The 14,653-nt window shown below is 39.6% G+C and overlaps 2 protein-coding genes across 9 annotated transcripts in view; both read left to right on the top strand.

Annotated features, from left to right (window-relative positions):
- Positions 1-14,653, top strand: part of LOC147338018 (protocadherin gamma-C5-like) — a 308,494-nt gene that overhangs the window by 31,099 nt on the left and 262,742 nt on the right. The window lies entirely within an intron of this gene.
- On the top strand, positions 4,907-8,316 carry LOC147338020 (protocadherin beta-15-like). The gene is made up of 2 exons (XM_086262989.1): positions 4,907-7,911; positions 8,305-8,316. Exons 1-2 carry the CDS (start codon positions 5,509-5,511, stop codon positions 8,314-8,316), a joined length of 2,415 nt encoding a protein of 804 aa, XP_086119115.1. The 5' UTR covers positions 4,907-5,508.

The raw sequence follows: 14,653 nt of genomic DNA on the forward strand, positions 1-14,653 counted from the left end.
AGAGAGGGTCTTTGTGGCAAAAAATCTACTTGCATTTTAAAACAAGAGCTTGTTTTGGAGGAGCCTTTAGAGCTGCATCGCATTAGCTTCCACATTCAAGACATCAACGATAATTCACCGCAGTTTAAGAAGGATACCATCAAATTTGAAATAAGTGAATCTGCAGCTAAAGGAAGTCGCTATCGTTTAGATGAAGCCCATGATGCTGATATCGGACAAAACGCAATCCAGGGATATAGTATTGAAACAAATGAATATTTCCGATTGAATGTTATTGAAAAAGGTGGAGGAGGAAAATACAGCGAGTTAATTCTACAAAAAGAGTTGGATAGAGAACAAAAGAAAGAGCTAACGATTGAGCTTGTTGCAACTGATGGGGGCACGCCTCAGCGATCGGGTACTGCGGTTATTCATGTTAGCGTGCTGGATGCCAATGATAACGCACCAGTATTTAGTCAGGCCGTTTATGGAGCCAGTCTACTTGAAAACTCCCCGTTAGACATAGTTGTGATCACAGTAAGCGCGACTGACGCAGATGAAGGCGTCAACGGAGAAGTGACGTACGAATTTGATCACATTTCAGATGAAAGTTATAACGTGTTTTCTATTGATCAGAAGAGCGGTGAAGTCCGAGTAAGTGGGCCAATAGATTACGAGCACTTGTCGTCATACGAAATGCAAATTACTGCAAAGGACGGTCTCGGGTTGGTCTCATACTGTACCTTAATAATTGAAATTACAGATGTCAATGACAACGCTCCAATAACAACTATTAAGTCCCTGAAAAATCCTGTACCAGAAAATTCACCACCAGGTACAGAGGTAGGAATCGTTAACGTGCAGGACAGAGACTCTGAGAGTAACGGGCAAGTCCGCTGCTCCATCCAGCAGGGTGTCCCCTTTAAGTTGGTTCCTTCTATTAAAAACTATTATTCTCTGGTGACCACCGGACAACTGGACCGCGAACTAGTGTCTGATTACAACATTACAATCACTGCCACTGACGAGGGCTCTCCACCTCTGTCCTCTTCTAAAAGTGTTCAGTTATCTGTAGCTGACATCAACGACAACCCACCTGTGTTTGATGAGCAGTCGTACAGCGCATATGTGAGTGAGAATAACAAACCGGGCTCCACTTTATGTTCCGTTAGTGCTCGAGACCCTGACTGGAGACAGAACGGTACAGTGGTTTATTCTCTGTTAGCTGGTGAGGTGAACGGTGCCCCTGTGTCCTCCTATCTGTCTGTGAACGGAGACACGGGTGTGATCCACGCTGTGAGGTCGTTTGACTATGAACAGTTCAAGAGTTTTAAAATCCACGTGATGGCCAGAGACAACGGTTCTCCTCCTCTCAGCAGCAACGTGACCGTGAGTGTGTTCATCTCAGATGTGAATGACAACTCTCCTCAGATCCTGTACCCCTCTCCGGAGGGCAACTCCTTCATGACCGAGCTGGTCCCCAAAGCTGCACACGGAGGCTCTCTGGTGTCCAAAGTGATCGCGGTGGACGCAGACTCCGGACAGAACGCTTGGTTGTCCTATCATATAGTCAAATCCACTGATCCAGGACTTTTTACTATTGGTGTCCACAGCGGAGAGATCAGGACACAGCGGGACATTTCTGAATCTGACAGCATGAAACAGAACCTTGTAGTGGCAGTGAAAGATAACGGACAGCCCTCTCTGTCTGCCACCTGTTCCATGTATTTACTTATTTCTGATAACTTGGCTGAGGTGCCGGAACTGAAGGATCTGTCTTTTAATGAGAGCAATTCCAAACTGACCTCTTATCTGATCATCGCGCTGGTGTCTGTGTCCACCTTTTTTCTGACTTTCATCATCATCATCCTGGGTTTGAGGTTTTGTCGCAGGAGAAAGCCCAGACTGTTGTTTGACGGAGCAGTTGCCATCCCCAGCGGTTATCTCCCTCCTAATTACGCAGATGTTGATGGCACAGGAACTTTACGCAGTGCTTACAATTATGACACGTACCTGACCACAGGTTCAAGAACCAGTGACTTTAAGTTTGTGACATCATACAATGACAACACGCTGCCTGCTGACCAGACTCTGAAGAAAAGTCCATCAGACTTTGCTGATGCTTTTGGAGATTCTTTGGAGACTCTGGAGGTAGGAGGACATGTTTTTAAACTAGGCTCTTGTGTTCATGTCTTCCAGCCTTACTAATTCATATCAACTTTTTTCCACCTTCAAACACCATATTCAATAGCCAGTTTAATGGGGTAGTATGACACCAGGCAGATTATGCTCCTGAAATTTGGCTTATAATTCAAAATCGACAGTCTAAAACCCCTAAAGTGAGTTGTGTGTGTCTCTTAAAATCAAAAGAAAAATGTTAAGAGGACTATAACCTTTTCTGGGATATGCAGTTATATTTTCCTATGCTGTGTGGCTTCTGGTTAGATTGTTTTATGCATAAGGACAATTACATTTTAGTTTAAGAGTAGAGGGTATTGTTTCTATAGATGTTTATAATGCATCATCGATTAAATGTTATGCACACTTATCTAAACGCCTAACTACCTTTTCAGTGCTGGCTATGAACATCACACCGCTTGTTAAGTTGTCTGTTAAAGTTACTACTGAATGTAAATTGGATTCATAATTGCTTCATATGCACCTGAGACATGAGATTTGGTTGACTTTAGAGTTTGGATTTTTCATGTGTTACAACTGCAGTCTGCCGACCAGACTCTGAGGAAAAGTCCATCAGAGTTTGTAAATTATTTGGTTGATAACGGGATTCCCTAAAAGTAGGGCCTTGTTATATTTTTGTCATTGATGGCATATCTTTATGCTTCACTATTGATCTGAACTCTCTGACTTTATACAACCATTTAGATGATCCTCTAGAATAGTGTTCTGGAATCATTTCATGGTGTTTATTAATTTGATGTTTTGTTTATCCTCTCTGCTCAGAAAGTTAAGAGGTTATGAGACAAGTTTTTAATATGCATCTACATTAGAGTCTTATTTGCAAGTGCAGGTTTCAAATACATATGAGAGAAATCATTCTTAAATTACTGAATATTTGATGTTGCAATATATGTTTTTATAGCATAATGTTCTTAAGTAGATTCCTAGTACTGAGGCATTATTCCTAATCTTCACTATACTAAATCTATTTTCAAGGGTTACGTTTTGTTAAGATTTCAAAAATACAAGGTCTCTGTTGTTTTAAATAGGCTCTCCCTGTATTTATTTATTTGAAATCCACCCAGTTAAAAGCTATTTGTTCATGCTTTGATCATCCCTGATGAAAAAATAGCTCCTGATAAGTATGTTAGGTGTTGAGCTAGTTTTTCATTTCTTGGTTATATATGACATGTACATACAGCAACAGCCATTTCAAAATAGTGCTATTGATTTAGTCTTATAACCTAACTCACCACGCAGTGGTCATATAATTGAACTTAGTCTATACAATCGAATATTGTAGTAGGTTCAAAATGGCTTACGAAGTCTTTTGTTTCCAGGCCAGTGGCCGTCATGCTATAAAAGTATATTATTGCTATTAATTGCATAAATGCTCACAATAAATATTTAGGGGTAGTTTTTATGCCTTTCCAATTTAAAATCTTTACATGCCAAATTTAGCTTTTGATGATTACTCAGACATTCAGTATTAGCTTTTGTCACAGCAAGTGCATAAAAGTTCTGACCTCTGAGGGTACAATGAGTTGGGTCAAAATGATGCCATTATCAGTGGTGTTACCTGACTTTGTGTAAAGTCTCAGTTTTCACCCAAATGACTAATCACTGCAATGCAGATGAAGCTGAACTGTCAGTGCCACTTTTTCATAGTTTTATGCTACAAATAAAGTGCAATAATTGTATTCCTCTATATTTTTCTCTATTCTGTAGCCTCTAACTAAGAGAACAAATTAAAAACAACAAATGCATAATTCCAGTATCAGCATGCCATACTTTGAGAATGCACAGTCTTGTCTGGTGGTTGGAGAACTATAAGACAATGCAAACTGCTAAATAATATAATTTCAAATCACATGCTGAAAGTTGGAATTCTCAATAGCAGCTTTTCCTTTCTACTCAGTGACCAACCCTGACATTCAGACCACTGAATAGTGCTGTTAAATAATACTTTGATGTTGTGAAACATTTTTTTTCATATAAACTGGTACGTTATGATGTTATACCAAAATCTTGCATAGGAAGGTTTTCATCATTAACAGCACAGGGAAAAAAAAGTCTTAACTCATTCCAGACCTGCAGATTTCACTATTAAATGCTTGGTGTTTTTACATTAGGTTATTACCAGACATTGAGTGAGACAATCTTTGTTTACTGAGAAAAGAAGATACTTAAGTTATTACATGATACAGGATCTAATCTCTCTTGGTAATTTAAGATTTACAAAAAATAAGGATGTATTTCTCTAACTTGTTGGTCTTTTATTTTTTTGAATACACATGGCAACAGCTTTAGTTCATTCCTACCTGCTTGAATTTTAGAAGTGGATGTAAGAGTTAATACCCTCACTAATCATGCACTTTATGCAACATATTTGTTTCTCTAAGTTTAACCTTATTCCGATGGTGATAGTGGAAAGTCATTGTTCTTTTTTCAGATATTTTAGGTTGTTTGTTAAAGAAACTCAATGAAACAAGTTATATGGAACATCCTTGAGCTACTAAAATTGATTCTGCTGTATATTATCCAAGGGTATCACTTATAATATTTGTTTTTGGCATTTTTGAATCAAATGTCTTTTTTTTCTATATGCAAAAAATGATGAAAAAAGAAAAGAAAAATGCAGCATTGATTGAATAAGTAAAGCAGTTTACATTAGGGCAATATTTGTGGTTCCCTTTTATTAATTTCTCAGGAACTTATTTTATGTCTGATGTAGAAATGGATACTAGAGGTCTTCCTTGAAGTGTGCTTGAGAGATGGTTGATAATGAATATAGTATATTGCCAAAATTCCTTAAGGTCTTTGATTTTGGCTCATGTGCACACAAGTTGCTTTCTATAGATTTAGTAACAGCCCTTGCAGATGGATTAGTATCGGTTTGAATTTGTAAGCAACTATAGCTCTTACTTGTCTTTTGCAGGATTACACATGGATTTGTTTTACATATGGTTTATTATTTCATTGAAAAGCGCACCACAGGTGGAAAAGGAAAAAAGAAAAACAGTATGAATGACCAAATAACACCGAAGTCTAGATTGTCATTATTTATATTGATTAATAAGGGCGTTATAACTCGAAGCTGGCCTCTTGTTTGGGTTTGCAGTGCTATAATTTAACGAAACTCTTGGTGTCACTGTGCACCAACAAAGACAGGAGGTCTCTATTCTTCATCTATTCTTTTCTGCCATTGCGAAGCCTTATTTTGGTGTAGCGTGTCTAGGTTGAGGGCATTACAAAAGGCAAACGCTGGGATTATTTAGAATATTCAAAAAGAGCACTATTTTTGATCACTTTCAAGGAATTTTCCAGGAAAGGATTAAACCTTATTCGATCATGGGAAGTGCAGTATACGGAAGATTGGCTATGAATTGCTATTGTGTGGTTTTCCTTTTCGTGGCCTTGCATTTCGCCCATGGAGACGTGAGCTACACTATCGCAGAGGAAATGAAAGGCGGATTTGTGATAGGGAATATCGCCAAAGATCTGGGTCTTGGGATTGCGACTCTTTCCTCGCGTAAAGCCCGAATTGACGCAGACAGAGACGATAAAAGGTATTGTGACATTAATCTGAGCACCGGAGAATTGACTGTCAGTGACAGGATCGACAGGGAAAGTCTTTGTGGTAAAAAAGCCAGCTGCGTTTTAAAAGAGGAGCTTGTGCTGGAAAACCCTTTAGAGCTTCATCGCATCAGTATTCATGTGCAAGATATAAATGATAACGCGCCAGAGTTTAGTGAGGATCTGATTTCATTTGAAATAACAGAATCGGCAGTCAAAGGAGCGAGATTTTTACTTACGGAAGCCCGCGATGCCGACATAGGCACAAACGCTGTGCAACGGTACAATTTACAAAACAATGAGCATTTCACCATTAATGTAAATACAGATGTTAGTGGAAGGAAACATTCCGAATTGGTTTTGTTAAAAGAACTAGACCGAGAAAAAGCGAATGAGCTGAAATTAGTGCTTACAGCTGTAGATGGTGGATCTCCTCAGAGATCAGGTACTGCGATTATTCGCATCACTGTGCTAGATGCTAATGATAACGCCCCAGTGTTCAGCCAGGCCGTTTATGAAGCCAGTGTGCCTGAAAACTCTCTTTTAGATACCGTAGTTGTTACAGTGAGCGCAACCGATGCAGACACTGGCCCAAATGGTGATATTACATATAACTTCGATCATGTCTCTGATGAGCATGCATCTTTGTTTTCACTGAATCATAAGACAGGAGAGGTAAAAGTTATCGGGTCACTTGATTATGAAACGGAGACTTCAATAGAGCTGCGAGTAAGAGCAAAGGACGGACCGGGTCTTACCTCTTATTGTACAGTAGTTATAGATATAACTGATGTCAATGACAACCCACCAGCCATCAATTTGAAATCACTAACTAACCCCATACCTGAGAACGTGCCACCTGGTACAGAGGTGGGCATCATTAACGTGCAGGACAGAGACTCTGAGAATAACCGACAGGTCCGCTGCTCCATCCAGCAGGGTGTCCCCTTTAAGTTGGTTCCTTCTATTAAAAACTATTATTCTCTGGTGACCACAGGACAACTGGACCGTGAACTAGTATCTGATTACAACATTACAATCACTGCCACTGACGAGGGCTCTCCACCTCTGTCCTCTTCTAAAAGTGTTCAGTTATCTGTAGCTGACATCAACGACAACCCACCTGTGTTTGAGGAACAGTCGTACAGCGCATATGTGAGTGAGAATAACAAACCTGGCTCCACTTTATGTTCCGTTAGTGCTCGAGACCCCGACTGGAGACAGAACGGTACAGTGGTTTATTCTCTGTTAGCTGGTGAGGTGAACGGTGCCCCGGTGTCCTCCTATATGTCTGTGAACGGAGACACGGGTGTGATCCACTCTGTGAGGTCGTTTGATTATGAACAGTTCAGGAGTTTTAAAGTCCATGTGATGGCCAGAGACAACGGTTCTCCTCCTCTCAGCAGCAACGTGACCGTGAGTGTGTTCATCTCAGATGTGAATGACAACTCTCCTCAGATCCTCTACCCCTCCCCAGAGGGCAACTCCTTCATGACCGAGCTGGTCCCCAAAGCTGCACACGGAGGCTCTCTGGTGTCCAAAGTGATCGCGGTGGACGCAGACTCCGGACAGAACGCCTGGCTGTCCTATCATATAGTCAAATCCACTGATCCGGGACTTTTTACTATTAGTGTCCACAGCGGAGAGATCAGGACACAGCGGGACATTTCTGAATCTGACAGCATGAAACAGAACCTTGTAGTGGCAGTGAAAGATAACGGACAGCCCTCTCTGTCTGCCACCTGTTCCATGTATTTACTTATTTCTGATAACTTGGCTGAGGTGCCAGAACTGAAGGATCTGTCTTATAATGAGAACAATTCCAAACTGACCTCTTATCTGATCATCGCACTGGTGTCTGTCTCCACGTTTTTTCTGACTTTCATCATTATCATCCTGGGTTTGAGGTTTTGTCGCAGGAGAAAGCCCAGACTGTTGTTTGATGGAGCAGTTGCCATCCCCAGCGGTTATCTCCCTCCTAATTACGCAGATGTTGATGGCACAGGAACTTTACACAGCACTTACAATTATGATGCGTACCTGACCACGGGATCTAGAACCAGTGACTTTAAGTTTGTGACATCATACAATGACAACACGCTGCCTGCTGACCAGACTCTGAAGAAAAGTCCATCAGACTTTGCTGATGTTTTTGGAGATTGTGGTGGTTCTCCTGAGGTAAGGGTGTCAAATGTTCGATACATTATTTTAACAGATAAAACGTTCACTCTTTCCTCCAGTCAATCTTTTTTCGCTTTTTCTAAAATCCCGTTATAGTATTTATCACACTTTGCCTGTTGCCTCTGACATTATTTTTACTGCTACTTTTGAAGGGAAAGTTTCTTGATGTTGTTGAAATCATTTTCTCCTGGTTTTGTTTTAATGGGTTGCTGTCTTTACGGTCCTCTACATCAACGAAAAGTTTACATTTTGACATAGGGGAAAATTAGTATGTCTTACAAAAGCAAGTATTAGTTTTACAAAAACAAGTAGTGATAGCACTATTGTGTTTAGACACGCGCCCCCTTTGTTTCAGCTTTTCTGTTTCTTATGTCATCGTATATTACGCAGATCTTCCCATGATCTAATTTTAAAAGTGCAGTCGCTCACATGTTATCTACAGTTGCTTCCTAATGTACACATGCTGTTCAGATTCGAGTCTTCGTGTGTAACATATTCTCAAAGTTTCTTTTGAACTTGTTTTCTTGTGTTTAAACCTACATATATATGAGCTAAATAATATGTCACCCATATTTTAGCAAACCATTTGTGACCCGAGGTATGCACCCATTTCAATAGGGATTAGCCGTAGGCATACAGTCAGTTTACAGGGTTTTTAATGCTAATACAAAATAAAATCTTTCTAAACATGTAACAGTAGCACCCAAAACAATTAAAAGCTCTACTTTATTAAATACATTTAAAACTATAAAATTGTACGATTGTAAGTGGAAGACAGGATAAGCGCTGCGGGGAATCTATTAAAAACTAGTCACTCTTACAATGAAAGACAAACAAATAAACAAAATGAACAAACAACCACAACCGTCAAAATAGTCCTCAGCGCTTTGCTGTCAAGTTAAACCAGTTTTAAAACAAATTATCTGTAATTTGTAACAGGACATCACTTGCACAGAAAAATCTACCTCAGAAGGAATATCCCCCCACTTCTCTTCATGTATGTGTTTCAGTTACCTGTCTCCAGGTTAGGGTCGCACCCTAATAAGTATTGGCAAGCGGAGGCGGAGTCCGCTAAAAGTTTCTCCATAGGAATAAAACAGTGTTTTCCTCCTAAAGCTGTAAATAACTTTAAACCTCTACCAAACTACCAAAACTCAAGCGGAACATTTTTTGTGACCTACCACTCCTATGGGACCCACATCTAGCCTTCACTGAAAAGTTAAAAAAGAGAAACAACACGGCTTAGACCAGGGAGTCACACAGCTCCAGGTTCACACAAGAGATCGACTAATTACCTGCACCTGCCCCAGCCCCGCCTCCCAGGGTCGGTTCCCAGACTCAGGTCACACCTCTCACACCTTTGTCAAGTTGCTTTCACGAATAGTGGAAGTGCAGGTCTTTGTTTAACTATCTCCTCTTTCTTTTCTTTTCTTTTTTCAAATGTTGCAATTATTGACTTACATGTTCACATTTTTATTGGAACTGATCACAGAGGTAAAGTTCTTGAATATTATAAAACGTTGTGGCCGTTAAAATCTTCTTGCTTTTCCTTCTCGAGTCTCTGTTCTGATACAGAAATGTCAATTGAGATTAATGTTTAATTTAAATATTTCGAAAATTACTCAAGCATTTTTAGTAGCTTAAAAAACAAATAAAAATAAAACTATTTCTGTAGTTTGAAGCATTTTTAACGCTTTCCCGTCTACAAACATTTAATTGTTTTTCAAAAGTTATCATGTAAATCGTGGCCACACATTTTCGGTGAACACAGATATTTAAACTTTAATTTGTATCACATTTTGTATACAATAATGATCTAAACGTTCGCAGATATGAGTTTTCATCGGCAGCATTGCTCAGTATACAGCGACCTTTCGGATTAATGCAATTTTTATTTCTTTTTTTTTATCTGTCTGCACACTTCAATATACACTTTTACTTTTAAATTAAGGTTCAACTTTCGTCCATAAACGCTTCCATGCGCCTTGTACAGGGCTGCTGCTCAATGCAATCTTTAAATTAGACTCACGATGTCGCTGTCCACCTTGCCTATCTTAAAATCCACACCTATTTGTCGAGGCAAAATGTGTTTTAATGTGCTGCAGTTGGTCATCGAAGGACACGCAGACGTGGTTTTAGATTGTGCTGATTTTGGCTTAAATAATATTTGTGTGTTTGTTGTATTCCTGCGCATTACAGAGGAAAGATATACATGTCATGATGGTTAACGCGACATTTGGAATACACACCCTTGTCGTTGCTTTACTCTTCTTTTGTTTGTATTTTGTCAGCGGGGATATAAGCTACTCTTTTACAGAGGAAATGCGACACGGGACTGTGATCGGAAATATCGCCAAAGACCTCGGCATCGACGCAAATACACTATCTCTTCGAAAGGCTCGTATTGATACTGAAGGAAGCGACAAACGATTCTGTGAAATAAACCTCCGTAACGGAGATCTGATTGTTGCCGAAAGGATTGACAGAGAGGGCCTGTGTGGAGACAAAGCATCCTGCGTTTTAAAACAAGAACTCATGTTGGAAAATCCATTAGAACTGCAGCGAATCAGCCTACATGTCCAGGATATAAATGACAACTCCCCACAGTTTGATAAGAATTTGATCCATATAGATATTAGAGAATCTGCGTCAAAAGGTGCTCGTTTTCCAATAGAAGAAGCGCACGATGCCGACATAGGTAAAAATTCAGTTCAATCATACAACCTACAGACGAATGAAAATTTTTTCCTTGGAGTTGGAACCAATTCTGTGGAACTTGTTCTTAACAAAGAGCTCGATCGTGAAACATTACAAGAAATTAATCTACTTCTGACCGCTTTAGATGGTGGTTCCCCTCAAAGATCAGGTACCGTGGTCATTCACATTACTGTTTTGGACGCTAATGATAACGTGCCAGTGTTTAGCCAGGCCGTTTATAAAGCCAGTCTGTCAGAAAACTCTCCCATGGGTACTGTTGTGCTGACAGTAAAAGCAATTGATGCAGATGATGGACTAAATGGAGAAGTTACATATGATTTTGGACACGTTTCAGAAGACGTTAAGTCAATATTTGCCATAGATTATAAAACAGGGGATATAAAATTGTCCGCCACAGTTGATTATGAAACAGTGAGATCGTTTGAGCTTCGCATAACTGCGAAAGATGGTTTAGGATTAACTTCCTATGCTAAAGTCATAATAGATGTTACTGATGTGAATGACAACCCACCTGTAATATATCTAAAGTCACTGTCGAACCCCATACCCGAACACTTGTCACCTGGTACAGAGGTGGGCATCATTAACGTGCAGGACAGAGATTCGGAGAATAACCGACAGGTCCGCTGCTCCATCCAGCAGGGTGTCCCCTTTAAGTTGGTTCCTTCTATTAAAAACTATTATTCTCTGGTGACCACAGGACAACTAGACCGCGAATTAGTTTCCAATTACAACATTACAATCACTGCCACTGACGATGGCTCTCCACCTCTGTCCTCTTCTAAAAGTGTTCAGTTATCTGTAGCTGACATCAACGACAACCCGCCTGTGTTTGATGAGCAGTCGTACAGCGCATATGTGAGTGAGAATAACAAACCTGGCTCCACTTTATGTTCCGTTAGTGCTCGAGACCCCGACTGGAGACAGAACGGTACAGTGGTTTATTCTCTGTTAGCTGGTGAGGTGAACGGTGCCCCGGTGTCCTCCTATCTGTCTGTGAATGGAGACACGGGTGTGATCCACGCTGTGAGGTCGTTTGATTATGAACAGTTCAAGAGCTTCAAAGTCCATGTGATGGCCAGAGACAACGGTTCTCCTCCTCTCAGCAGCAACGTGACCGTGAGTGTGTTCATCTCAGATCTGAATGACAACTCTCCTCAGATCCTCTACCCCTCCCCAGAGGGCAACTCCTTCATGACCGAGCTGGTCCCCAAAGCTGCACACGGAGGCTCTCTGGTGTCCAAAGTGATCGCGGTGGACGCGGACTCCGGACAGAACGCCTGGCTGTCCTATCAAATAGTCAAATCCACTGATCCGGGACTTTTTACAATTGGTGTCCACAGTGGAGAGATCAGGACACAGCGGGACATTTCTGAATCTGACAGCATGAAACAGAACCTTGTAGTGGCAGTGAAAGATAACGGGCAGCCCTCTCTGTCTGCCACCTGTTCCATGTATTTACTTATTTCTGATAACTTGGCGGAGGTGCCAGAACTGAAAGACATCTCTCATAATGAGAACAATTCCAAACTGACCTTTTATCTGATCATTGCGCTGGTGTCTGTCTCCACGTTTTTTCTGACTTTCATCATCATCATCCTGGGTTTGAGGTTTTGTCGCAGGAGAAAGCCCAGACTGTTGTTTGATGGAGCAGTTGCCATCCCCAGCGGTTATCTCCCTCCTAATTACGCAGATGTTGATGGCACAGGAACTTTACGCAGCACTTACAATTATGACGCGTACCTGACCACAGGTTCAAGAACCAGTGACTTTAAGTTTGTGACATCATACAATGACAACACGCTGCCTGCTGACCAGACTCTGAAGAAAAGTCCATCAGACTTTGCTGATGTTTTTGGAGATTCTTTGGAGACTCTGGAGGTAGGAGGACATGTTTTTGAACTAGGCTCTTGTGTTCATGTCTTCCAGCCTTACTAATTCATATCAACTTTTTTCCCACCAAATACCATATTAAATAACCAGTTTAATGGGGTAGTATGACACCAGGCAGATTATGCTCCTGAAATTTGCTTTTTAATTCAAAATGGACAAATTAATACCCCTAAACTGAGTTTGTGTTCTCTTAAAATCAAAAGAAAAATGTTAAGAGGACTATAAACGTTTCTGGAACATGCAGTTATAATTTCTTACGCTGTGTGGCTTCTGGCTGGATTATTTTATGCATAAGAACAATTAAATTTTAGTTGAAGAGGATAGGATATGGTTTCTATAGAGATTATATTCCATCTTCGATTAAATGTTAAGCATACTTATCTAAACACTTAACTGACTTTTCAGTGTTCTCTATGAACATCACACTGCTTGTTAAGTTGTCTGTTAAAGTTACTACTGAATGTAAATTGGATTCATAATTGCTTCATATGCACCTGAGACATGAGATTTGGTTGACTTTGGAGTTTGGATTTTTCATGTGTTACAACTGCAGTCTGCCGACCAGACTCTGAGGAAAAGTCCATCAGAGTTTGTAAATTATTTGGTTGATAACGGGATTCCCTAAAAGTAGGGCCCTGTTATGTTTTTGTCATTGATTACACATCTTTATACTTCACTATTGATCTGAACTCTCTGACTTTATACAACCATTTAGATGATCCTCTAGAATATTTTTCTGGAATCATTTCATGGTGTTTATTAATTTGATGTTTTGTATATCCTCTCTGCTCAGAAAGTTAAGAGGTTATGAGACAAGTTTTTAATATGCATCTACATTAGAGTCTTATTTGCAAGTGCAGGTTTCAAATACATATGAGAGAAATCATTCTTAAATTACTGAATATTTGATGTTGCAATATATGTTTTTATAGCATAATGTTCTTAAGTAGATTCCTAGTACTGAGGCATTATTCCTAATCTTCACTATACTAAATCTATTTTCAAGGGTTAAGTTTTGTTAAGATTTTACAAATACAAGGTCTCTGTTGTTTTAAATAGGCTCTCCCTGTATTTATTTATTTGAAATCCACCCAGTTAAAAGCTATTTGTTTATGCTTTGATCATCCCTGAAGAAAAAAATAGCTCTTGATCCACAAAGTATGTTAGGTGTTGAGCTAGTTTTTCATTTCTTGGTTATATATGACATGTACATACAGCAACAGCCATTTCAAAATAGTGCTATTGTCCTCATTGATTTAGTCTGATAACCTAACTCACCATGCAGTGGTCATATAATTGAACTTAGGCTATACAATCAAATATTGTAGTAGCTTCAAAATGGCTTTCGAAGTCTTTTGTTTCCAGGCCAGTGGCCTTAATACTATCCCAGTATACTATTGCTATTGGCTGCATAAATACTCATAGCAAATATTTAGGGGTAGTTTTTATGCCTTGCCAATTTAAAATCTTTACATGCCAAATTTGGCTTTTGATGATTACTCAGTCATCCAGTATTCACTTTTGTAACAGCAGGTGCATAAAAGTTCTGACCTCTGAGGGTACAATGAGTTGGGTCAAAATGATGCCATTATCAGTGGTGTTACCTGACTTTGTGTAAAGTCTCAATTTTCACCCAAATGACTAATCACTGCAATGCAGATGAAGCTGAACTATCAGTGCATTAGTTTTTCATAGTTTTATGCTACAAATAAAGTGCAATAATTGTATTCCTCTATATTTTTCTCTATTCTGTAACCTCTAACTAAGAGAACAAATTAAAAACAACAAATGCATAATTCCAGTATCAGCATGCAATAGTTTAAGAATGCACAGTCTTGTCTGGTGGTTGGAGAACTATAAGACAATGCAAACTGCTAAATAATATAATTTCAAATCACATGCTGAAAGTTAATCCCTGTTGGAATTCTCAATAGCAGCTTTTCCTTTTCTACTCAGTGACCAACCCTGACATTCAGACCACTGAATAGCACTGGTGCTGTTAAATAATACTTTGATGTTGTGAAACGTTTATTTTTTTATACATATAAACTGGTAAGTTATGATGTTACACCAAAATCTTGCATACGAAGGTTTTCATCATTAACAGCACAGGGGAAAAAAAAAACAA

Source organism: Aulonocara sp. 'chitande type north' Nkhata Bay, linkage group LG2, assembly GCF_057382095.1.
Source record: "Aulonocara sp. 'chitande type north' Nkhata Bay isolate Kocher_YH1m ecotype deep benthic linkage group LG2, A_spYH_male_GT1.1, whole genome shotgun sequence".
NCBI lineage: Eukaryota > Metazoa > Chordata > Actinopteri > Cichliformes > Cichlidae > Aulonocara > Aulonocara sp. 'chitande type north' Nkhata Bay.